The sequence below is a fragment of the Cetorhinus maximus genome, chromosome 24 (genome assembly GCF_964194155.1).
Source record: "Cetorhinus maximus chromosome 24, sCetMax3.hap1.1, whole genome shotgun sequence".
Lineage (NCBI taxonomy): Eukaryota > Metazoa > Chordata > Chondrichthyes > Lamniformes > Cetorhinidae > Cetorhinus > Cetorhinus maximus.
The window spans coordinates 50,975,661-51,002,647 of NC_135902.1; the positions used below are offsets into that span (position 1 = coordinate 50,975,661).

The window sequence follows — 26,987 nt, forward strand, 5'->3', positions numbered from 1 at the left end:
AGAATTTTCTACAGCAGTAGAACAATTCCAAGAAGAAAGGAGACACTGCTAGACCTGGTTCCTGGAAATGAGATGGGCCAAATAGATCAAATGTCAGTGGGGGTACATTTAAGAGACAGTGATCATTGTATCATAAGGTTTAGGATGACGGTAGTAAAGAACAATGGGCAATCCAGAGTAAGCATAATTAACAGGAGGAGAACCAGCTTCAATGGGGCAAGAATGGAGCTGGGCTAGATGAATTACAACCAAAGGTTGGCAGGAAAAACTGTAGCTGAACAATGAGCTACCTTCAGAGAAGAAATGGCTTGGGCACAGTCAAGGTAAATTCCCTCAAAAGGGAAAGGTAGGGAAAACAAATCCAGAGTTCCCTGGATGAAAAAGGAGATATAAATTAAGATAAAGTAGTGAAAGTGTGCTTATGACAGATGTCAGGTAGAAAATACAATTGAGAACCAAGCTGAATACAGAAGGTTCAGAGGAGAGGTGAAGAAGCAGATAAGAGAAACAAAGAGGGATTATGTGAAAAGACTGGCAGCCAACATAAAGGAATCCCAAAGTCTTCTATAGGCACATAAATAGTAGAATGGTGGTAAAAGGAGGAGTACGGCCGATTAGGGACCAAAAAGGGGATTTACACATGAAGGCAAGGGGCATGACTGAGGTGTTAAATAAACATTTTGCATCTGTCTTTACCAAGGAAGCAGATGCTACCCAGGCCAAGGTGCCAAAGGAGTAAACTCTGTCACTAGAAGAGTTCAAAACTGATAAGGAGGTGGTATTGGATAAACTGTCGGTACTTAAGGTTGGCAAGGCACTGGGACTGGATGAGATGCATCCAAGGATATTGAAGGAAGTGAGAGTGGAAATTGCAGGGGCACTGGCCATAACCTTTCAGTCTTCCCTAAACTCAGGGGAGGTGCCAGAGGACTGGAGAATGGCAAACATTACACCCTTGTTCAAAAAAGGTTGTAAGGATAAGCCCAACAATTGCAGACCAGTCAGTTTAACTTCGGTGGTGGGAAAGCTTCTAGGAACAGTTATTCAGGATAGAATATGTAATCACATGGAAAAATGTGAGTTGATTAGGAAGAGCCAGCATAGATTTCTCAAGGGAAAATCATGTTTAACTAAGTTTTTTGAAGAGGTAACAGAGAGGGTTGATGAGGGTAATTTTTTTGTTATTCATTCATGGGATGTGGGCTTCACTGGGTGGGCCAGCATTTATTGCCCATCCCTAGTTGCCCTCGAGGAGGTGGTGGTGAGCTGCCTTCTTGAACCGCTGCAGTCCATGTGGTGTAGCCGCAACCACAGATGCTGTTGATGTGGTGTACATGCACTTCCAAAAGGCATTTGATACAGTGCCGTATAACAGACTTGTGAAAAAGTTATAGTTCATGGAATAAAAGGGACAGCAGCAACATGGATACAAAGATAAAAGCAAAATACTGCGAATGCTGGAAATCTGAAACAAAAACTGAAAATGTTGGAAAAGCTCAGCAGGCCTAACAGCATCTGTGTAGAGAAAAACCGAGTTAATGCTTCGTGTCTGTATGACTCCTCTTAGAGCAGGTCTTGAAACGTTAGCTCTGTTTTTCTCTCCACAGGTGCTGTTAGACCTGGTGAGTTTTTCCAGCATTTTCTGTTCTTGTGTCTGTGTTTGTGTAACATGGATACAAAGCTGGCTGAGTAATAGGAAACAGCAAGTAATGGTTAATGGATACTTTTTGGGCTGGAGGAAGGTTTGTAGTGGAGTTCCCCAGAGGTCGGTATTTCACCCCTTTCCTATCTTTACTTAGTTCTGTTGAAGGGTCATGAGAACTCGAAACGTCAACTGTGCTCTTCTCCGCCGATGCTGCCAGACCTGCTGAGTTTTTCCAGGTATTTCTGTTTCTGTTTTTGTTTTGGATTTCCAGCATCCGCAGTTTTTTGTTTTTATCTGTGTTTTATAGACAAGTTGGTGCAGTAAGCAGATAGTTGGCAGATGAAGTTCAATGCAGAGAAGTGTGAAGTGATTCATTTTTGTAGGAAGACCATGGAGAGACAATATAAAATAAGGGGTATAACTCTAAAGGTATTGCAGGGGCAGAGGGACCTGGATGTATACGTGCGTAAGTCATTAAAGGTGGCAGGACAAGTAGAGAGAGCAGTTAATAAAGCATACAGTATCCTAGGGTTTATTAATAGGTGCATAGATTGCAAGAGCAAGGAGGTTATGCTGAACTTGTATAGGACACTACTTAGACCAGAGCTGGAGTATTCTTCAACACCTTCAACCACCTTCAACACCTCTTTGTCCTTTTGTCTGTGACATCTTTTGGCTATCTCCACCTATCACTGGCCCTCTATCCAGCTCTACTTGTCCCACCCCCCCTTAAACCAGCTTATATTTCACCTCTCTTTTATTTTTACTTAGTTCTGTTGAAGAGTCATACGGACTCGAAACGTTAACTGTGTTCCTCTCTGCAGATGCTGCCAGACCTGCTGAGTTTTTCCAGGTATTTTTATTTTTGTTTTGGATTTCCAGCATCCGCAGTTTTTTGCTTTTATCTGGAGTATTGTGTACAGTTCTGGGTGCCACACTTTAGGAAGGATATGAACACATTGGAGACAGTACAGAAGAGGTTTACAAAAATGGTTCCAAGGATGAGAAACTTAAGTTATGAAGATAGATTGGAGAAGTTGAGACTGTTCTCCTTGGAGAGGAGAAGGCTTAAGAGGAGTTTGATAGAGGTGCTCAAAACCATGAGGGGGCTGGACAGAGTAGATGGGGAGAAACTGTGCCTGCTCATAAAAGGATTGAGAATGAGAGGGCATTGATTTAAAATGATTTGCCAAAAAAGCAAATGCGATATGAGAAAAAACATTTTCACACAGTGAGTGGTTCGGGTGTGGAATGCACTGCCTGGAAGTATGGTGGAGGCAGGCTCAATAGAGGTATTCAAGAAAGCATTAGAAGATTATTTAAATAGAAAGGGTTACAGGGAAAAGGCAGGAGAACGGCACTGAGTCATAATGCTTATTTGGAGAGCCGGTACAGTCATGATGGGCTGAATGGCCTCCTGCACTGTAAAAAACTAGTGATTCTGTGATATGTAGTCTGCTGATCTGTGGGACTTAAATAAAATAGGTTTCCATCAACTTTCTGATGCAATCACATACCTGAGCAACATGATTTCTTATCAACTTAAAAGGAAAGAACTTGCCTTTATAGACCCTCAGAGTACCCCAAAACATTTCATAGCCAATGAGGTGCTTGGAAGTGTTGCTACTCTTGTGATGTAGGGAATATGGCAGCTAAATTGCACGCAGCAAACTCCCATAAAGCCCACTGCGATCACTTTTTTTCTAGTGATGTTGATTAAAGGCTAAGTATTGACCAAACTATTGGGGTTAACTTACTGCTGTTCAAAATCGCACTGTTTACCTCCAACTGAGGCAAGAGAAAGGTTCTCAGTTTAACATCTCATCCAAAAGACAGCATCCCTTAAATGCAGCACACCCTCAGCACTGCACTAGAGTGTCAGCCTGGGTTTTTGTGCTCAAGCCTTGGAGTTCAAATGATTCAATTTGACTTGAGGCATCGAGGGAAGTTTCCAGATTATTATCCAGATACAATGAATCTTATTCTATGTAGAATGATGTGATGCAGTTTTTCCCAAATTATGTGTTTTGCATAGTTGTGTGTGTGTGTGTGTGTGTGTGTGTGTGTGTGTGTGTATCTGCACCTAGAACAAAGCCACTTTATCTTGAGAAATTTATATATCAGAGCTCTGGGTTTCATTCACATGTTGATATTTTGTGGATGAACAGCAACTTCCATTTTACTTTTAATTTTTGCTGAAGTTCATGACGTAAGGTATAGAAATGTTCCCCAATTGTTAAAGGACAAAATACTGTTGTCTTTTTACCCAGCGCAGATTAGTAATTGAATTAGAAATCTTTTTGGCCTGTATATTTAGTACCAAACTGTGTGATGTATTTACCCACAGAGTTTTTTGAGCACTTAAACACAGCATTCTAAATATGGGCTTGCCAATGAGTTATATCGGATAAAAATAAATTGTTTTGAACTTTAGTAAAATGCCCTTGAGAACCATCCCACAACTTGATTAGCCTTGTTATTAAGAAATTCTTATTAACTGAATACATTTGCTGAACATTAATAATCTCATCCAAACCCTGCTTGTTTGTACTTTTGCAAATGTATATCCATTAATTGTACCTGGCAAAATGGCACAATTTAAAGGGAATCCTGCATCCCATGCGTGCTATATTTCATTTAATCGTTCAAATTGGAGGACTTCTATTCCTATTTTTAATTTTCTCAACCAAAGTAGATAATGGAACCAATTTAGATGATTCATTGATGGTGAATATAAGTTTGAAGGCACGATTTATGATTGTTTATATAGACTACGCTATCTACCTTATAAAATGAACTCCATTGAGGATCATTTTTGCTACCAAATCGATTGGAAAATGCTGTATCGTACGTCTTAGGCTTGCTGTGACATGGTTAATATTTAATTTACAGTATAAAATCTGCTTTTCTATCAGTCATATTTCTCCCATGCAATCGAGATCCTTCATGTAGATAGTTCCCCTTCATTTTGGTTTATATGCACTTAAAATGTTAGCTGTAAATAATCTTCAATGGTGGAATTAAAACATGATTTGCAATGATAGCACTCCAAAGCACGTACAACTATGTTTTCAGGCTTTCCTCAGTGATTTCATTAATTCTTAAATATTATTGAAAATCAGGACAACTGCTGTTGAGCTCATTACATTTTATTAATGTAAGTCCATCTGGCGGGAGTGATTTAGAACCATTATAAATAAAGATCATAATTTTATTTTTCTCTGTCTAATTTAAAAATGAAACCACTGAAAACTGATTATGTTTACCCACCTCTCTTCTTCCCAGCTTTCTGACGTAAATGTGGCAACAGGAAGGCAGATTCGCGTTGACTGTAAATTAATTGATAGAATAGTTCCTTTTGAACTTTTAAAAACAATTCTCTATATTTAGTGCCCTGGGGTTTTGCACTGTTAGCGCTGGGGGTCAAAATGCTTTCTACAATTAAAATTCAGCCATTTTTGCATTTAAAATGCTCCATGAATGATGTGGAATGTATATGCCAAGAAAGTAAGGAGGAGTTTACATTTAAAAGTTGCTTTTCACATCAAAGGAATGTCCCAAGAGCTTCACATCAAATTAATAACTGGCTGTTGTTACTGTTATGTCAGCTGACGTGGCAGCCAATTTGGGCACAGCATGGTCCCATAAGTTTTAATTAGATAAATTATGAGCTAATCTGTTTTCATGTTGATTAAAAGATTAATGTTGGCCACAAGGTGGGGGGACCTCTCTGTTCTTCATTGACTGATGCAATGGGATCTTTTAGAGAGCAGATGAGACCTAGGTGTAACATCTCATCAGACAGATAGAAACGTAGCACTGCAGTGACACCTAGATTATGTAATCAGGTCTTGGGGATGAATCTTGAACCCGCAATCTACTAACTCAAGTGAGTGTGCTAACATTGAACCAAGCTGACACTCTTGGCTAAAAATAATCACTTGGAGCAAATTGAGGGAGGCGAGGACAGTGGATTAGACGCTTAGACCTTTGAGATCTACAGTACTGGAGGATCTTAAAGAGCAAGGGCATTGAATTATTTGATACTGACGTTATAATGTTGCAAAATAGCAGTTTACAGAGCCTCCAAAACCTATAAACTTTGGGCTGTGACTTTCAATTTGTTACCCAATTGATTTTTTTGTCCCACTTTTGTGTCTTCTGCACTTGTGAATTCCTTCAAATGTTACCACCTCCCAATTTCATACTCCTGTTAAAAATATTATGAAAAATCTAGTATCTGTCCTTGATTGTTGTTACACACTCCAATTGTCTTTCCTGCCTGGAAGGTCTGATTGAACCAAATCTCCAGTTTAATGTCTTCAAAATTGAAGCCATTTTTTTCAATACCTGGCAGCTAGGCCTCAGACCTTGACCACTAACTTCCATGGCTGTCACCCTCAGGAGGTGCTAAACCTTATATGGAATTGTCTTTTCTATTTGAAAGGGCAAGTGAATTTATGTCAAAAAGCAGGCTATTGTGGATGCTAGAAATCTGAAACAAAACAGAAAATGCTGGAATTACTCAGCAGGTCAGGCAACACCTGTGCTGAGAGAAACAGAGTTAACGTTTCAGATCGATGAGCTTTCATCAGAAAGTCAGTCTGAACTGTTAACTCTATCCTCTCTCCACAAATGCTGCCAGACCTGTTGAGTATTTCCAGTGTTTTCTGAATTTATATCAATACTGGTTTTCAGCGCAACCATTGGAAAGTGCACCAGAGTGTCTTGGTGTTAATCACCTCAAATAATTTTACTGCTTGCTTTAACTGTGGGAAAGGCATGATACTCAATGTAGAGACTTCCCTGTGGGACAGTTGGGATCAGGAGCTTGCTGTGTGGGAAATTGTGGCTGCCCGACCAGTGTCTTACCACCTCCGGTGATCCTTAACTTTCAAACCTTTATCAAATAAAAAGGTTATGTAAAGTTGACGTTTTGTGTTTAAACTCTCATATTCCTCATTTGAATGTAGACCTTGGAATGCTGCACTTTCATCTAATAGAACTCAAAAGTCTGTGGGATCCTGTGTGTTATTTTATGTTGCCTGTGAAGCCCTCTATCATTTTATGCCATCACTTAACTATAGAAGTTTTAAAGAAAACTCACATCTATCTACGCAATTAAAATCCTGTGTTTAGCATGGGTTGTTTCACCTTTCAAAGAGTGAACTCCGATGTCTCATTTTTGCATCTCAAAGTTAAATCCATAGTGCAAAATTGGTGATTTCCTGAAATAATGAAATTATTTTTTAAGTAACTTATTTAATAACAGTTGACTGAGCAAGAATGTATCAAACAGTTTAATTCACTTGGTAAACATTAATGATGAAAGATACAGCTGTGTATGCCCTGTATTCTGGAATTCTCTCTCTCAACATCACTGTCTCCCTACCTCTCTCTTCTTTTAAGAGCCTTTTTAAAAATTACCTCTTTGACCAAGCTTTTGGTCACCTGTCATTAAGTCCCCTCCTTCGATCGATGTCAACTTTTATTTGGTAACACTCCAGCATAGCCCCTTAGACCATTTTACTAAAGCAGCAACACTGCCAAATTGTTCTGAAGATGAAAACATCAGAATCATTTAAGAAACAATTAGATACTGCAATGGAGGGAGTTTGGGATGGATATGCTTAATAGCCTTCCTCATCTAAGTATCTTGTGAACTACAATAACAAGGGTGCACTGTGCAAACTAGGATTGAAAATTTAAAACAACAGGGAAGCGTGAATAGAAGGCTCTTATCAGTGTTTTATGCAGTTCAAACCAATAAATAAAAGCTCCGAGTTGCTTGTTATTTTGTGCGGATGTTTTGTGTTGCCAAGAGAGAATTTTATTTCACAGTCACTAGGCCTAGGTCATGGTGAGTGGCGACTGGCTCAGCTTGTTTATGGAATCCTGATAATAACTAAAATACTGTTGGAAAAAGAGGTATTTTGCCCCCACAGATTCAATTATATTGAGGTCCTACAGTGCAAAATGGCAAATACCCTTTATCTCAAGTCTTGTGGTATTGCCAGTCAGTTTGACTTCGGTTGAAAGGAAACTTCTGGAAATAATAATTTGGGATAAAGTTTATAGTCACTTGGACAAGTGCAGGTTAATTAAGGAAAGCCAGAATGGATTTCTTAAGGGAAAATTGTGTTTAACTAACCTGCTGGAGGTTTTTGAAGAAGTAACAGAGAAGATTGATGAGGGCAGTGCTGTTTAATGTGGTGTACATGGACTTCCAAAAGGCGTTTGATACAGTACCGCACAACAGACTTGTGAACAAAGTTATAGCTCATTGAATAAAAGGGACAGTAGCAACATGGATATAGAATTGGCTGAGTGACAGGAAACAGGGAATAATGGTTAATGGATGTTTTTCAGGCTGGAGGAAGGTTTGTAGTGGAGTTCCCCCGAGAAGAATGTTGGGACCCTTGCTTTTTCTGATATATATCAATGACCTAAACCTTGGTGTACAGGGCACAATTTCAAAGTTTGCAGATGATACAAAACTTAGAAGCATGTGAACTTTGTGGTGGATAGTCAAAAGGACAGAGACAAGTTGGTGGAAGGTGGCAGATGAAGTTCAGTGCAGAGAAATGTGAAGTGATTCATTTTTGTAGAAAGAACATTGAGCCCAGTATAAAATAGGGGGTGTAACTCTGAAGGGGGTGCAGGAGCAGAGAGGCCTGTGAATACGTGCATAAGTCTTTGAAGGTAGCAGGACAGGTTGAGAGGGCAGTTAATAAAGCATACAATATCCTAGACTTTATTAATAGGAGCATGGATTACAAGAGCAAGGAGGTTCTGTTGAACTTGTATAAGTCATTAGTTTGGCCTCAGCTGGAGTATTGCGTCCAATTCTGTCTGCCGCATTTTTGGAAAGATGGTGAAGGCATTTGAGAGAGTGCAGGAAAAATTCACGAGAATGGTCACTGGGATGAGGAACTTCAGTTATAAAGAGAAATTGGAGAAATTAGGACTGTTTTCCTTCGAGGAAAAAAAGGCTGAGGGGCGATTTGATAGAGGTATTCAAAATCATGAGGGGTTTGGTCTGGACAGAGTAGAAAGGGAGAAACTGTTCTCACTCGTGCAAGGATTGAGAACAAGGGCATTGATTTAAAGTAATTAGCAGAAGAAGCAACAATGATATATGGAAAACTTTTTCATGAAGTTAGTGGTTAGAGTCTGGAATGCACTGCCTGAAAGTGTGGTGGAGGCAGGTTCGAATGAGGCATTCAGTAGGGAACTAGACTATTATTTGAGACAAACCAATGTGCAGGGTTATGGGGAGAAAGCAAGAGAATGGAACTAGGTGAGTTGTCCATTTGGAGAGCTGGTGCAGTTATGATGGGCCAGATGGCCACCTTCTGCGCCGTAATGACTCTGTGATATTGTGCCTTTCACAAACTTTGAACATCCAAAAAAGTTTTGCAACCACTGAAGAACTTTAAGTGTAGCCATTGTTGTAATGTAGGAAACTTGGCAACTAATATGTGCACTTCATGCTCCCATAAACAGCAATGTGAAAATGACCAAATAACCTGTTTTAGTGACATTGATGAAGGAATAAATATCGTCCAGGACACTGGGTATAACTTTCTTGCTCTTATTGCGGTAAAACCATGCAATCTTCTACACCCACCTGGGAGGACAGAATGGGATTCAGTTTAATGCCCCGTCCGAAAGGCGGTGCAGCTGACAGTGCAGCACTCCCTTAGTATGGCACTAGAGTGTCAACCTAGTTTTTTGTGCATAAGTCCCTGGAGTGTGACTTGAATCCATGATCTTCTGATTTGGAGACCAGCAACTGAACTATGGTTGACACTTTATAAGTCTGCCATTTCCTTATTACCTATTATCTGCCTTTGATCCACTATGAGCATCAGATGGCAGGATTATATCACAAACAATGAAGTCCTCAGAAGAGCCAATTTGCCCAGCATTGAATGTATTCTCTTACAATGCCAATTTCATTGGGTAGGACACCTGTCACACATGGAGCATTCTAGAATGCCTAAAGCAGTGTTTTATGGTGAACTATGCTACTGTAAGCAAGACTAAGACGCACCTTACAAACGCTTCAAAGACCAGTCCAAAAGACTGCTCCCTCTGGTTGACGTTGACCAACAGATGTGGTAGCAGGAGGCTGCCAACATAGACAGCTGGCACCCAACAACCGGGAAAACAACCTGCAAGTTTGAAACAAACAGCCGTGAGGCTGCTGAAGAAAGGCATGGACAACTAGTACCAGAACTTCTCCAAACCAGCAGTGACATGCCCCAACTGCTCAAGAGCCTGCAGATCAAGAATTGGCCTCTTCAGTCACCAATGATTAAATCGACTACCATAGGGACAAGCTTTCCCATGATTTTCGCCTACAAAGAATCTGCCATCTTGATCATCATAGTATTACTCCATCTGTCTTTCAATGGCTGACATTCCCCCCCCCGCCTTGCTGCTCTTTCTCTTGATATATTTCTGAAAAATTTTACTGTTAGCTTTGATTACTCTTGCAAGTTTCTGTTCATACTCCCTTGTTGCTCCTCTTTATAAACCTTGATCTTTATGCCTCTCCCAGTCTGGTGGATTTCTACTTTCCATGCATTTGTATAAGCCTGTTTTAGCTTAATACTGTCCCTTACCTTGTTTCTTACTCAGCTGCACATGTGGAACTTTTGCCTTTCTTAGGCATTTGCCGTTTTGTATTGAACCAAAGAAACATTTTGAACACTTCTTACTCATTAGCAACTCGGCCCAATTTACTGTGCCCAATTTATTTTGCATCCCTACAAAGTTTGCCTTACTTAGGACAGTCACAAACCAAGGAACTTTTCTCTCTCAAACCAATTCTCAAATTCAATCACGAAACCAATATTTGCTAGCTGTTTTCCTACAGTCATTTTGTTAACTGGTGGTGTAATACTCATCTCTAAAACGACTATGGCCTTATCCCTTGTTGATTTCAAAACATATCTGCCTGTAACTGAAGTTAAACTAATGATTTCCAATTTACTCTTTTTTTTAAATATAGGTACCACGTGTTTCCCTCCAGTCCACAGGGAAAAATGACACACTTCAGTGATGAGCAATGTGATGAACCAGTGGCTCGTCTGACAGAGCCCCAATTTTTTCAACATCCTTAGATGAATATCAAATTGCTGAACAGCCCGAAGAGTTTTAAGGGTCCTAAATTCAGTGAGGACTATTTTTGGATCCACTTCCATATTTTCAAATTTTGTCATCTCTGTGCAATTATATTGATGACTGTTACACAGTAACTGATTACCCCTTGTCAGAAATGTTGTGTGGAAGATGCAGGTTGAAGTTCACTTGAAGTCCAAACAATATCCAACATTATCAGCTTCTGTCAGATTGAAATCTCTCAGTTCAGTTCTTTTGTCCATGTTTGAACCATGTTTGGTCCTGGCAGAACCCAAACTGGGTGTCGATGAGCAGGTTATTGCTAAGCAAGTGCCACTTTATAGCACTGTTGTTGACCCCTTCCATTACTTCTGGCCTCTGAGTTGGGTTAACAACATGGTGAAGATTTATTTTTGAATTTATTAGGAACATAGCTGAAGAATACCTTGATCACTTTACTTAGGATACAACTGTGGAGACTTTCATTGCACTAACCAGGGATTAATGCTAATGCACCCTAGGGATGATTGGAGTTTGTGTTAACTCAACTGTACTTCCCAGCTCCCATGTAAATGCACTGGCTGTTGATTGGTAAACTGCTGAAATAGCCATGCCACTCTGGAGCTCCACTGAAGTGGTTTAATGAATCCAACGCTTTGCCAAATTTGTGGCTTGAGGTTTCCTCCCCTTTGGTCTACATTTTTTTGGTTGGTTTGTTTATTTCATTTTCATGCCAAATATATTTTCAGATGTATGTTTGCTAATCCTTGTTTCATTTACAACCCTTTGATTTTTTCTCTTTTTCTTCTCCATGGCCACGTGCTATTCCTTACTGAACTTATTTTTCACACCTGTTTTGCTTTCAAGTTTTTCTTTGGATGGATGCTCTTTTTTTGATGGTCTTTGTTCTATATAGTTTATTGTTATTTAATTTTAGTTCTATTTCCTGCGTTCCTTTAATTCACTATCGTGTAGCTCCTTTCTTTTCCTCTGCAACACCATCTTTCTGTTAAGTTTTGTTCTTATGTTCTTCCTAATTCTCCAACATTCTAGCTTTAACTATTACATTCAATAAAGGGAATACAGTTATCTCCATGGAATAGAGTAGAAAAAAAGAAAATGCATTTCAACTGAAAATGTTCAAAGGAACAAATGGATCAGAGATCTGAGGGGGAAACGGGCTTACTAGGGCATTTGCACATTTTAAACTGTGCATCAGCCACTGTTCAGTTGGTAGCACTTTCGCCTCTGAGCCACAAGCTTCTGGGTTCAAATCCCACTCCAGGGCTTGAGCACAAACATCAACCCTGACACTCTGATGCAGTTCTGAGGGAGTGTCTTTTGGATGAGACGTTAAACCGAGGCTCCATCTGCCTGCTGAGATAAGCATTAAAGATCCCATGTCAATATTTTGAAGAAGATCTGGTGAGTTATCAACGGTGTCCTGACCAATATTTATTCCTCAATCGACATCACAAAAACAGATTATCTGGTTGTTATCACATTTCTGTTAGTGGGAGTTTGATGTGTGCAAATTGGCTACCGTGTTTCCTACAGAAATACTTCACTGGCTGTAAAGTGTTTGACGCATCTGACAGTCATGAAAGGTACTATGTGAATGCAAGTCTTTCTTTTTTGGAGTTTTTATAATCATGGTTCTTGGAGAAAATCCTCTTGATTGGAAGCAGCATTGCTTACGACAGTATTGATTTCTGGAAAATTAATTTAAAAAAAGCTAATGAAATACTTGGTCTTTATCTGAATGGGGTTATAATACAAAACCAAGGAAGTGACGGTTCAGTTGCACAGAACCTTGATCAGATCCCCATTTGGAGTAATATGTTCAATTTTGGGCATTGAATCCCAGGAATGGTATGTTGAATGGGATGCAGCACAGATTTATCAGAATGATATTGGGGCTTAAATGGTTAAAATTTGGAGACATTTTGCATAAACATGGTTTGCATTGCCTTGAGTTTTGAAGGTTGAGGAGTGATCTAAATGTGTTCTTTAAAATGATGGGTTTTGACAGACTATATACAGAGATCCATTTCCTCTGATGGACGGGGAAATCAAAGAGTCATTGTGGCACCAGAAGGAGGTTGTTCTGCCCATCGAGTCTAAGCTAGCTCTCTGTGAAGCAACTCAGTTAGCCCCATTCCTCTGCTCTATCCCTGAAGCCTTGTAACTTCATTTCCTTCAAGTGCTCATCCAATTTTCTTTTGAAATCATTGATCATTTCCACTTCCACCATCCTCGTAGACAGAGAGTTCCAGGTCATTACAAAAAAATTCTTCCTCACATACAACCCCTCCCACCTCCACCCCCTGCATCCCTTGCCCAAAACCTTAAATCTGTGATCTGTGCCCCCTAGTCCAGCTAATAGGGTCAGCTTTTCTTTGTCTAAACCTGTCAGAATCTTGTACACCTCTATCAGATCGTCCCTCAACCTCCTTTGCCCTAAGGAGAGCAATCCCAGCTATTCTGATAAATCTCCTGTGCACCCTCTCAGAGACGCTCACGTCATTCCTAAAGTGTAGTGACCAGAACTGGACACAAAACCGTAGTTGTGATCTAACCAGAGCTTTATAGACGTTTAGCATAGCTTCCCTGTTTTTGTGCTCAATATTTCTTTCTATGAAGCCCAAGATCTCATTTGCTTTGTTAACTACTCTCTTGATATATCCTGTCATCTTCAAAGATCTATGTACATGTCCCTTGGTCCCTGCATTCTCTTCAGAACTGTGCCATTAAGTGTATATTGCCTCTCACTATACCTTCTGCCAAAATACATCATCTCACACTTTATTTAATTCTGTCTGCCACTTGTCTGCCCATTCTGCTAACCTGTCTATGTCCTGTCGCAATGCCTTCGGTTGTGCAAGGTGGTATAAGCTAGCTATTTAGGAGTGAAATCAAGACTTTTTCATACAAAGGCTAGTTGAAATCTGGAATTCTTTTAACCAAAAGGTTGTGGATGCTGGAATCAGTTGAAACTTTCAAGCATGAGAAGGATAGATTTTTGTTAAGCAGGTGTATCAAGGGAGATTGTCAAAAGAGGATAAATGAATTTGAAGAACTAAATCAGCCATGATCTAATTAAATGGCAAAAACAGGCTTACCACTGCGGTGTGGGCAGTGATGAGAAAATAACCTGTTCAAAGTAATGCCTAAAGATCAAGCTTTTGACTCTGGTTTTCACTTTTTCAAATTTCAACAAAGTAATTTATATAAAAAGTACCTGAAAGGATTTAGTTTTGTTCTTCACTTTGAAACCCTTTGTTTCATGACAGTTTAGTGTAAAATTTATTTAAATTGTATTTCCAGGTGGTTTCTGAACCCAGGCCAGTTGCATCTTCTGATGAGAGTGACTTTGAAGCAAGATTAAATAGCTGGAATCTTGGGGTACGTTCTCTTTGTCTCCTTTTAGTTTACGTAGTTGCATAGTATTTACAATCGCGAAACAGGTCATTTGGTCCAACAGATCCATGCTGATTTTATGTTCCATATGAACCTTTCACCCTTCTTCATCTCACCCCATCAAAATATCATTCTATTCCTTCTCCATTTAATTCAGCTATGCTGTTTGCCTCAACTGCTCCATGTGGAGTTGAGTTACACATTCTGGGTAAATAATTTTCTCTTGAATTCCCTCTTGGATTTATTATGATTGTCTTATATTTATGGCCCCTGGTTCTGGTCTCTCCTGTAAGTGGAAACTTCCTTCTCTATGTCTACCTGATCCACTCTTTCATAATCTCTTTAAGATCTGTATCGGTCACCCCTCAGTCTTATCTAGAGCAAAGAGCCCCAGCATGTTTAATTTTTTTTCTGATGGGTATAACTTTTTTTGCACACTCTCCATTCCCTCTAAATCATTTTTATAATATGAAGACCAGAACTGTTCACAGTATTCCTAATGTGGTCCAACCAAGACTCTATACACGTTACTTAAGTTAGATTAACTTCGATTACTTGAGGATTTTCATTCGGAAATATTATAGTGTTCATCCTTTTTGTTGTCTTCTGTCATTTCAGATGACAGGATGGTTTAGCATTCAGACATTTCCTTGGCTATTCTAGGTTCTGCTCTATATTTGCCCTTTTTAGGTATGATACGATATGCCTCCCTTATGCTTCCCCTCATGCAGGAATGATCTTTCCTCATTTCCATGACTCTCTTTCCTTTCTGTATATTTTAGCATACTTTGTTGTCAAATAACTCATTGAAGAATCAGGAAATTTCACCTACAGAGGGTGCACTTGAAGCAAGGAAGACTGATTGGGTGTCTCAGCTCTACCATTACTACAGCAATCGCGTCAGGGAGTGCAATTCAGATTTTGGGTGATTTTTAAAAAATCATTGCTAATACATTTTAATTTTGTGGTTCAATAAAGCTTATATTTTGACTTTTGAATTAAATTTGTCACACTTTCCTTGAAATTGTCTTCAGGATAACAAACTTCAATAATCATGCAAACGGTTAAAACCTCTTCTAAATTCTCGGCATTTTGTCAAGTTTCTGGTTCGTCACATAAATGGAGTAACCAATAGCCACACAATAGCTTTGCAGTTCAGTGACTAACTCAATTGAGAATACAATATTAGTAATAAACAGATCAAAGTGAGTACAGTCATCCCATATCCTTTAGTTGTGGCTTTGCATGAGAGCAAATAGATTGGTATTGGCCTCTATAAACTTCAAAGTCATTTCAGTAGTCAGTGAAGGCGACACCACAAACAGCTGCAGCACTGAACTACCCTGGGAAATGTACTGGACTGCAGAGGGGCAGAAGGCTACATCTGTTATAAAAGTATGTAAGAGAATTGCAATCTCTTTGTAACTTTTATAATTGCAGGTTTGGTTGTGACAGTAAAATATCACGATTGTCATAAAAAAAGTAAACCACAAAAGCCAGGCAGGCTTTAAGTATATCCATCTAATTAAAAAAACATGGCGTCAGCATTTAAAATCAAGAGAGGATATACCAACTACAGTAAATCCTGGCAATCAGTGATGGGCTGAAAATTATTCATTCTCCGTTATCTACTTTGACTAATCTACTTAATTAAACATCAGCATTTGTCAGGGAAACACTGTCATCACTAGAAAAAACAGGATAAGGAGCCAACAACTAAATGAAAATGTGTGCGTATACAAAAATACAAACAAATACCAGGAAGCATAATCTCTAATCGGAGGGTTCAAAGGATAGTAATGAACAGCTTGAGCTTTGTTTTTGTGGTTTAGAATTGAACTCTTTGATTAGAGGACAGATGTGTCATTCTCAGGCATTCATTATTCCTTCAGTAAAAGGAAATTCATAAGTGCTTACTACATATGATGGTACATGTATATGTTTTCAAAGTATTCCCCTTGTTCTTTTAATATGTTCCCCTTCACTTTGGTGAGGTCCTGGCAGATGACCAACCATACCTTGGCAAGTGTTGACAGCTTCAGAAGAGGCAGGGAGGAAATTGAAGGGAAGAAAGCATATTCCTCCTTGACAACCACATGCCTTGTTCCTTTCCCAGCTGTGAAGCCAAGAAGGTGACCTGCTTTCAGGTTCTGCCAATGTCATTGTATTGTCAACTACTAAGGTAGCTAGTAGCTATTCACCCTCCTTTTTTACCTGCCCTCCCTGTTAGAAAAACAGCCAACCTCTACTCCTTGTTTCTGTCAGATCCTGGTTGACGTCAGGAGTTCATTGTATGGAGAATTAAGGATTCAAGATAACATTTGATGCAGTGCATTGTTGTCCCAGTATCTTCTTATATAGAATCATAGCAATTACAGCACAGAAGGAAGCCATTTGTTGTGTGTGCTTGTTCTAGTTCTTCAACTGGAGATATCTACTGTAATCTGATTTTGCTGCATCCTTTTATACTTTTCCTTTTGAAATACTTAATTAGTTATCATTTAACATGATTATCAAATAAAATGCATCTAAAAATGGAAGACTTGCAGCATATAATATCAATAGCAGTATTGTCTAATCAGTTAGAACAAGGGATATTTTATTTGTGACTTATTAGCAATGTTAATTTTTGTCTTATAACACTCCCATGAAGTGTCTTGGATGTTTACATGTTAACAGTGCTATACAAGTGAAAGTTATTGTTATTTTAAGTCTTGTTTCAATTGTCACTTATGGCAAAGCGTTCCTTGTCGTAATAATGCTCAGTGGGGGAGAACAAAATCTTCCTACCCCTTCATTCTTAGGGAAATGATCTTGAGTCTCTGGCCCCTTCTTATTGTTTCATCAACCAGTGTAAACAATAAATTCAATTTCAAAGTACGGTGAAAAATCCCTTTGTCAAAGGCCCCTTTTGTGATTTCACGATGCCCAAGTTTCTCCACAATAGCAGGTATGCAAATGAGTGAAACTATGATACATTTCAATGTTAATTATCATAAACTCTTATTTGTTAAGTTACAAATAAGCCTGCAGCTGGTGGTTAGTAATGATAAATGAATGATGATGGATTTTTCCTTCACTTCCCTGAATGAGTGTTCAGCAAGGAGACCAAATGTTCACTGTCTAGGCTGGTGTCATCTCACTTGATGTTAAACCAAATCTTTATTTACAAATCCGATTGCAAAAAATACATATGAAATCACTGTTGGAGGTGGCAGTCAAGCCACTGGCTTTGTGGCGTGCTTGCTTATCCTGTAGGGAACTGACTCTGTCGTCCTCAAATGTTGAGATTGCTTGATGACACACTTCTCCATTTGGATCAGTCCAGGATTGTTTTTTTCTCCCATATTTTGGCATCTAACTTATAGGCCCTGGGATTGGCTTTTTTTTTGCACCCTGAGTTTGGAGGGTCCTATGGTGCAGGTTCCCATGCTCAGCTGGTTATAGAATACTGCCTCTGGTATGCAAGAATTTCCATGCAAACCACATGTCCGACCCAGCGGAGCCGGCTCTGATGAGCATTCTCTTGATACTAGTTATACAGCATCTTGCAAGATCTTCAGTGTTAGGGATTTTGTCTTTCCACTCGATGTTACAGAAAGATCTTAAGCAGCAAAGATGGAATGCACCTAATTGCTTTGTGACGCCAGTAAGTTATCTGTGCTTCATAGTCATGGAGAAGTGATGTGGGAACCACTGCCTGGTAAACTTTGATCTTTGTTTTGAGACATACTCCATGCTTTCTCCAAAGCCTGTGGGTGAATCTGCCAAATTTTGAGCTTATTTTTGTAAGGTGATGGGTGATTTCATCATCCAATGTGGTGGAGGTGGAAAGGATACTCCCTAGATAGCCGAAATTCTGAACTGAGTTGAGTGGTATATTGTTGATTGTGACTTTGGGGCTTTGACTTTGTGGCCAGGGGCAGGTTGCTACAAAACCTTTGAAAATGAGTAAGCATCACAAAACTGAGCAATTAACTTGGTCAGTTCTTCAGAACTACCAGTTGCACTGACAAATAGCAGAAACTGATCAAAAGCTTTTTGAAATACGTTTGTAAACTTGATTTGGTTTGTCCACAGTTGAAATCTTTTTCCAAAGGCCTATTCTTGGTTATGGATCTTGGGGATCAAATTGAACAATTGTGAGAGCTTCAATTATTGAATTGTGCTTTTTTTTTTGCTGCTTGTTTGCACTCTGTCAATCACAGCAAGCCCCTCCCCTCTTAATTTTAACTGCAGAATTCACATTCAGATTCCCTCTATTCCAAGTTTAAAGAATATAATTATTTTAAAGCTGAGAGGATGAGTGCACAACTGATAGCATAAGCACTCAAGAAATCAGAGTAGACCATTCAACTGTTCAAACCTACTCTGCCATTCAAAAAGATCATGGCTGAATTTTGACCTCAACTCTATTTTACACTCTCCTTATTCTTTGATTCCCTTGGTGCCCAGAAAACTGTTGACCTCAGCCTTGGTAATGCTCCTTGTCTGAGCATCCTCCGCCATCTGGGGTAGAGAATTCCAAAGGGCAGAATTTTCCCCCCGTTGGGGGGGAAGTTTAAGAGTGGGCGTGTGGAGGCGCACATCCGATCGGCGCCCCCAATTGGGGGCGCACCGCCATTTTACATGGGTGGGCCAATTAAGGCCCACCCGGCGTGACATCTGCACGGAAGCGCTATGTGCTCCCTGTGCGGGCAGGGGAGGATTCCCTGAGCCGAGAGTGCGCTCTTTCACACATGCGCACAAAGGAGTGCACTCATCTCTCTGAGGCTAAGTGCTTCAGGGAGATCAGCTCTACAGTAAAAAAAATGTTAAAAGTAGAAAAAAAAAATTCCCTGACATGCCCCCTCATGTGACACTGTCACATGAGTTGGGACACGTCCATCACTTTTAAATTCAGTGTAATTACATTTTTTAAAACCTACATGAAACCTCATCCTGCCCATGGATGAGGTTTCATGCTTTTTTTAATACCCGCCAGGGCTCCTGGCCTGCCCACCAACCTTAAGGTTGGGCAGGCAGGTCCATTAATTACTTCAGTGAGCCTGTCAATGGCCTCAGTTGGCCGTTGACAGGTCATTGGGCGCACAGCTGATTCTGCTGAGCCCCTGCCTACCTGAAAATTTAAATTAGGCACGGTGACGTTGGGAGTTCCGCCTGATGTCATCGCGCGTCATTTTACGCGTCGGCAAGCGGGTCCCGCCCCCCCGCTCGCCGACCGGGAAATTCTGGCCAAAGATTCCCAATCTCTGAGTGAAGAGATTCCCCCTCATCTTTAATGGCTGATGCCTTATCCTGAGACTGTGGCCCTCTAGATCTAGACTCCTCAGTCAGGGTAAACAGCCCAAAATGTTTCTTCAATATTAATAGCGAGATTGGACATTCAGAGTGTGGCACGATTTGCTATTTCTTAATACTATTTGCTCCTTGTGCAGGATTAGAATAGAACCTACTACATAGATTTCCACCACTTCAAGGACAATTAAAGATGGACAATAAATGCTGGTCTAGTCAGCGATGCTCACATTCCATGAACAAATATAAAAAAAAATTTAAAAATTAGGAAACCATTAATATTATGAAGATGTTAAATCATTATGAACTATCTTTTGTTTAAAAACATTGAAGAAATTTAAAACATGAACTTTTGAAGTTTATCTGAAGTAACATTGACAGAGAAAGCTATGGCCCAGATCTTCCAATCTCTGAATGGTCAGAGACAGGATGCACCTCGGTTCACCAGGGGACCCTCCGATGTTCCCACGCAAGGGGTCTGCGGGAATTACCTGCTAAGTTTCAGCTTCTGATGGGCTCCCTGGGAAACTCCAAAAAAGTCTCCAACTCCAAGTTAGAGTTGATGACTTCGGAGGGCTCCTGGAGAGTTACCCAGGAAATATTACACAGAGAAAACCATGTCTAACTCTTGGTTAACTATACAACTGACCCCACTCCCCCTCACCCAACTCTATCCCAAGGTCCTCTGAGAACCCCCGTGACCCTCCAAACCCCAACATCTTTCGAACCCTCTGACTCTCCCAGCCCTCGAGTCCCCTGACCCTCCACCTCCTCTCTGCCTCGCCCCTTGCATCCCACTGACTTTCCCCTGACCAGCCCCCCACCTCGACTACCTGACTCTCTCCTAGATTGCCAACCCTGACCTGACCTCACCACCTTACCCACCCACCTGACCCACTTACCTCATTCACTCATTCGCTAACACATTGAAAAGCTATTTAGATGACCCAACGCTTTTCACTGTGTTAGTGAATGACTACTTAGCAAAATGCGGCAGCTAGTGTGGTGAAAAGGTGGGGGGGGTGGCTTGGCATAGCTTACTCCACAATCCTGCACTACGAGGAAGGACTCCGAGAACAGGTACGCTTTGCAGTTCTGAAGAGGCTCACTTCGGGCCAGAAATGTGGAGTTCCATCTTGTTGTGAAAAAATAGTAGAGGGGCAATCTGATGGTGATTGCCATTCTGAAAGATTTGGCCCAATACATCTATTCGAGTGGGTATTAATTGTCAGTGATGTCCAATAGCAACAACATTTTAACTGCAGACACTGATTTTAGTATAAAGTCTCTTTTTTTTTTACATAGCCTGTTCATGTGCTGTACATTTTACTTGGCCCAACTGGCCTGTGCTCCACATCAGCTTTAATCCCACCTTATCAAAATAATCTTCTATTCCTTTGTCCCTCAGCTTCCCATTAAATGCATCTATGCTGTTTTACTCAATTATTCCTTGTGGTGGTGAGTTCCACATTCTATCCACTCACCGGGTAAAGAAGTTTCTCTTGAATTCTTTATTGGATTTTTGAATAACTCTCTTATACTTAAGACCCAAATTTTGGATTCCCTCATGACTCTTGCATTCGATGCCTGTAAATGTATTTGCATATTTACTTAACAAACCTAAACTACCATTCAATGTGAAACTTAACAGTTTTTCTCACCAAAGTTTGGAGCTCTTGCATGCATATATCAGACCCAGTAACTCTTGGCTTTTAGGCTTTTGTCCAGCTGCTACGAGCAATACTTTTACTTCACCACAATAAGCGCTGAGAATATTGGCTGGCAAATTTCATAAGGTCTACTGCTGCTGTGCAGCCTCAACCCTTTGTCATGCCGTGAACTGTTGGTACTGTTTGATATTGGTTGAGCTTGCTTTCATCTTTTTGCCTGTAATAATTATTCTGACTGATTAAACTGATCACATGATAGCTACTATCCCCAGACAATCACTGTGGCATTTCCATGATGCTGAAGTCCACATTTTCACCCATGTTATACACCGTTTTAGCAAATTACTAATGAGCGGTAACCATGGAAGAAAGCATGCACGATGATCAAAATTCACACTTTGCTTTTCGTCTTGTAATTTTAACATGCTGAAAGCTTAAAGTATATGTCCGTGGTTTGTACGAATGATTGTTGAGATCTCATGCCCAATGACCTTGTCTGTTACCCAGTTTTTATTTACTAATCAAAAATACAATCTGCCACATCTGGATTCTCAGCTAGCTACATGTGGCTAACATATTGGTCAACATTGATTTATGCGAGTACATCAGTTAAATGTGCAAAGTTATTTATTTATATAACATTGGCAAATGATGGGAATATATTTATTTAGTGGATAAGGGAAGCATTTATTTATGTTCCAGGAACCAGACAAAAATGCTTCATTGCCTCTGAGCTAATCTGAAACTTCATCTCAAGTCCTTTCCGTGGCCATGGATAATCCTCTCCATTCCTATATCCCTTAATTCCTCGTTGCAACCTCTGTCCCACTGTGGAAAATACATGTGCTTTTAATTCATAGCTGAGACTTCAAAAAGTTTCTTCTCATGCTCTGATTGAGAGGAGGCTCAAAATTATCATCCAGTTTCTCTTGAGCAATTCATTGGATTATTAAAACAACCTTAGTATATGCCAAGAGCTTGCTTTAATGCTGAGAGGTGATGAACCAATTATCACTTGTGACTTATGTAGGCTTATTCATTTATGGTCCATAGTTAACCCATGAATTTCTCCATGTGGCTCGATTAAGATTTGATTGATTTAACAGCACTGCCAAGATTTCATTGTGAGAAAATGAAATTGGGCTTTCACTTCTCGTCCACGTATTTGCAGTTCCCCAATAATTTTCAGGAGCAGTCATGCACGTTTCAACTCTTGGAACCTCGTAATAATCTCCCACCATATATGAGTAGTTTCTGAGCCTAAAGCTATGATGAAGCTTAATCAATGTGCACATGATTGAAATGATTCAATGAGTAGTGCATTGCTAATTAATGACACTGTGATTTGGCTTCCTCCTTGTGTCAAATTTGGCAACTTCTCAAGTCAGTTTCAGCAGCATCAACGCCATTCACTGCACAACTGAAAGGCTGTAAGAAATAGGAAAACAAAATTATATTAATCATAAATTCTTAGTGGAGATCAGTATCCGCACATGGATAAGATGCCAATTCCCTGATTAGTTCAGTAGCATTCAGTTGGAATGGGAACAACTGAATCATCTTAATGTCATTTGATATGGAGACCTTAATTATTTGATTTCCACAAGCTGCTTTCACATCCACATGCATTCCTGTATGGACTAAGTGTGGTAAACCATATTTAATAAGGTTTATGCAGAAACACTTTGTATTCAAAATGCTTTGTTTTGCTGCACCTTCTGAAAATGGCTTACAGTTCATAATTATTAGAATTAGAAGCTAGTGCTTGAAAGACATTTTATATAGAAGTAGCCTAACAAATACTACTGGCATAAAAGCAAAATACAGCGGATGCTTGAAATCTGAAAGAAAAACAAAAATTGCTGGAAAAACTCAGCAGGTCTGACAGCATCTGTGGAGACAAAGACACATCAATTCTGTTTCTCTCTCCACAGATGCTGTCAGACCTGCTGAGTTTTTCCAGCAATTTTTGTTTTTGTTTCAAATACTACTGGCATTTGTTATCAGGTAACTTACTAAAGATTACCATTTAATCCTGTCTTCAGCCAGTGTACATGTATTAACTTTCCAGACAGGATATTTGGCAGAGCAACCTGAACAGTGAATATCATCTGATTTTTTTCCTCAGTTACACTCCTCCACTGCACCATTCCCATATGGCCCAGTGAGCAAGGACATGATAAAGTGTGGTACTAGGCCATAACTTCAAAGGGTTGTGCAAGTTCCATCTGTTGAGGTAAAAGATGTGCTGTATTGATCTTGAAATGTCTCTCTGCTGGACAAACACAACGTGGTCTAAAATCCCAAGCCTTGGAAACACATTGTTGTTTACTACATTTGAATGTGAAGAAATTATTCAGTGTTTTTCTGATCAATTTAAATTTCAGGATGAGGCATAAATGGGGCTATTTGGACTTATAGCATGGTTCTTCAATTTTTTTTTATTCAGAAGGATATGTATGGCCAGGGCTCGAATAACAATTAATGAAATAAAACTAAACAATTCTAAATACAGGTCTGAGCACCAACTCTCAGACACTTCTTCCTACCTACCCCTGGACCATGACCGCACCGCTGAACATCAAGCCATTGTTTCCAGGACTGCCACTGACCTCATCTCCTCTGGAGATCTTCCCTCCACAGCTTCCAACCTCATAGTCTCCCAACCCCGGACATCCCGCTTTTACCTCCTTCCCAAAATTCACAAACGGAACTGTCCCATTAGACCGATCGTGTCAGCCAGTTCCTGCCCCACGGAACTAATATCTCCCTATCTTGACTCCGTTCTCTCTCCCTCTGTCCAGTTTCTTCCCACCTACATCCATGATTCCTCTGTCCTACGTCATAGCAACAATTTCCAGTTCCCTGGCCCTAACTGCCTCCTCTTCACCATGGACATCCAATCCCTCTACACCTCCATCCCCCACCAGGATGGTCTGAGGGCTCTCCACTTCTTCCTTGAACAGAGGCCCGAACAATCCCCATCCACCACTACTCTCCACCATCTGGCTGAACTTGTTCTCTCACTGAACAATTTCTCCTTAAACTTGTCTCACTTCCTCCAAATAAAAGGTGTGGCTATGGGTACCCACATGGGTCCCAGTTATGCCTGTCTCTTTATGGGGTATGTGGAACATTCCTTGTTCCAGTCCTACTCAGGCCCCCTCCCACAACTCTTTTCTTGGTACATCGATAACTGTTTTGGTGCTGCTTCATTCTCTCACCTGGACCTGGAAAAATTTATCAATTTTGCTTCCAATTTCCACCCCTCTATCATATGGTCCATCACTGACACTTCCCTCCCTTCCTTGACCTCTCTCTCTCTATTTCTGGTGATAGACTTCCACCAATATTCATTACAAATCCACCGACTCCCACAGCTACCTCGATTTCAGCTCCTCACACGCTGCTCCCTGTATGGACTCCATCCCATTCTCTCAGTTCCTTTGTCTCTGCTGCATCTGTTCCGATGATGCCACTTTCCAAACCGGCGCTTCTGACATGTCTTCCTTCTTCCTTGACCGAGGTTTCCCCCCCACTGTGGTTGACAGGACACTCAACCGTGTCCGACCTAGCTCCCATTCCTCTGCCCTCATGCCTTCCTCTCACTCCCAGAACCATGATAGGATCTGCCTTGCCCTCACTTTTCACCCCACCAGCATCTGCATTCAGAGGATCATCCTCTGCCATTTCCGCCAACTCCTGCATGATGCCACCACCAAACATATCTTCCCCTTACCCCCCTTGTCAGCATTCCATAAGAACCGTTCCCTGTGGGACACCCTGGTCCACTCCTCCGTCATCCCCAACACCTCATCTCCTTTCCACGACACCTTCTCATGCAATCACAGAGGGTGCAACACCTGCCCCTTTACCTCCTCCCTCCTCATCATCCAAGACCCCAAAAACTCCTTTCAGGTCAAACAGCACTTCACTTGCACCTTCTTCAATTTGGTCTACTGCATTCACTGCGGTCTCCTCTACATTGAAGAGGCCAAACGCAGACTGTGTGACCGCTTTGCGGTCTCCTCTACATTGAAGAGGCCAAACGCAGACTGTGTGACCGCTTTGCGGAACACCGGTCTGTCTGCAAGCATGAACCAGACCTTCCTGTCGCTTGCCATTTCAACACGCTATCCTCCTGCTCTCATGCCCACATATCTGTCCTTGGCTTGCTGCAATGTTCCAGTGAAGCCCAACGCCAACTGGAGGAACAGCACCTCATCTTCCAGTTAGGCACCTTACAGCCTTCCAGACTTAGCATTGAATTCGACAACTTCAAACCATGGAATCTCTCCTCCATCCTCATCCCTTTTTTAATCCCCTTTTTCTACATTAATTTTCATTTTTTATCCACTTATTTTTATTCATTTATCCATGGTTTTATCCTTTTTTATCGCCCCATCTATCCCGTTTTCTATCCTTTTTTCCACCACCACCCCCTCCCCAAAAGGGCCATCTGTTACTTGTCCTTATTGTTTTTTTTCAGAGTGCTGGCCCTTGTTCTGCTATTATCACATTATGCTTTCTTACCTTTACCACTATCAGCACTTTTTTTTTAGCCCTTATCACTACCATTAACACTCCCTTTGTCCTTTAGTTCATGACATCTTTGTCGATCCTTCCTCTGTCCCCACCTAATGCTGGCCTTCTATCCAGCTCCACCTGCTCCACACCGCCCCCCCCCCCCTCTCAAACAGTATAAATTTCATCACATTTCCACTTCTCTTCAGCTCTGAAGAAGGGTCATTTGGACACGAAACATTAACTCTGTTTCTCTCCCCACAGATGCTGCTAGACCTGCTGAATATTTCTAGCATTTTCTGTTTTAATTCTAAATGCAACTTTGATTGGTAAAGAGGAATTGTTTTTTAGGTGTCCTGACTTTTGAAGTCACCTGATTGTGTATTTGTGTTGGAGAGTTAAAAGGGAAAATGAGATCCATGATCAGTAATGATTCTTGTTTTTGTTTTTCCAGATTGAAAACCCCAGATATTTACGGGAGAAACCAATACCTCTGTCTCCGGTAAGTGTTAGATTGCCAAATGATCATAGATAGGGAAAGTGAAGAGACTGATATTGGATCCTTGAATCATGAAATTGAGTTTCCTGAAGCCTTTTCCCCACCCTTTCCCTTTAATCACTGAACATGATGTATCACTTTTTTTTCCTGTAGATTTTACCTAAAGCAAGTCTGGGAAATGTTAGCACATTCTGCAATGAGCAGACTCTGGTTCGAATGCATGAAAAAGAGGTATGAATATATGTGTTGCTGTGATGCCGACTCTACCTTGAACACTTGGCCCCTTTCATTTGATGTTCAGCAGTAAAATCTTTGGAAAATCCCAGTCAATGAAATTCAGCCTCTTTTTCCCACCACAGAACATTGTTGCATTGCTTGGGGAATCTCTGCTAGTTCCAAGGTGCAATGTGTAACTGAAATGACTAGAGAAGTTAATTTCAGACCAAAAAAATAGTGGCAAAATTGGCTTCACTTTCTACACGTATCTGTTTTAAGTGTTGAACTTGTCAGAACAGTTCCTTTCAAAACTGCAAAAAGGAAAAGTTGCACCACCTCTATGGCCCATTGAGTAAAGACACCAGAGTGGAGCATGAAGCCCAAAATAGATGGGAAAGCCCCAAGCTTGAATCCCAGTCTGCACTGAAAGTAAACTCATTTAGCAACATTGTTGAGAACATGTAATTGGCCTTAATGCCTCTGGACTACAAAGATGTGAAGTTCTGGAGGCTGTTGGTACTCATGCATCTGAAACCCAGCAAAAGTCACCACCTTCACGAGAAGAGTGGATAGAAGTGGACAGACA

The 26,987-nt window shown here is 40.6% G+C and overlaps 1 protein-coding gene across 8 annotated transcripts in view; it reads left to right on the plus strand.

Moving 5' to 3' along the window:
* The window catches only part of cep112 (centrosomal protein 112), a 432,841-nt gene that overhangs the window by 61,893 nt on the left and 343,961 nt on the right, over positions 1–26,987 (plus strand). For 6 of the 8 annotated variants that reach the window (XM_078529029.1, XM_078529025.1, XM_078529028.1 and 3 more), the window contains 3 exons: positions 14,102–14,179; positions 26,141–26,188; positions 26,339–26,416. In XM_078529029.1, coding sequence (XP_078385155.1) covers positions 14,102–14,179; positions 26,141–26,188; positions 26,339–26,416 — 204 coding nt within the window. Of the gene's footprint in view, positions 1–14,101; positions 14,180–16,368; positions 16,377–26,140; positions 26,189–26,338; positions 26,417–26,987 lie in introns of those variants that run through there. The other 2 variants (XM_078529033.1, XM_078529032.1) reach the window with 2 other exon arrangements.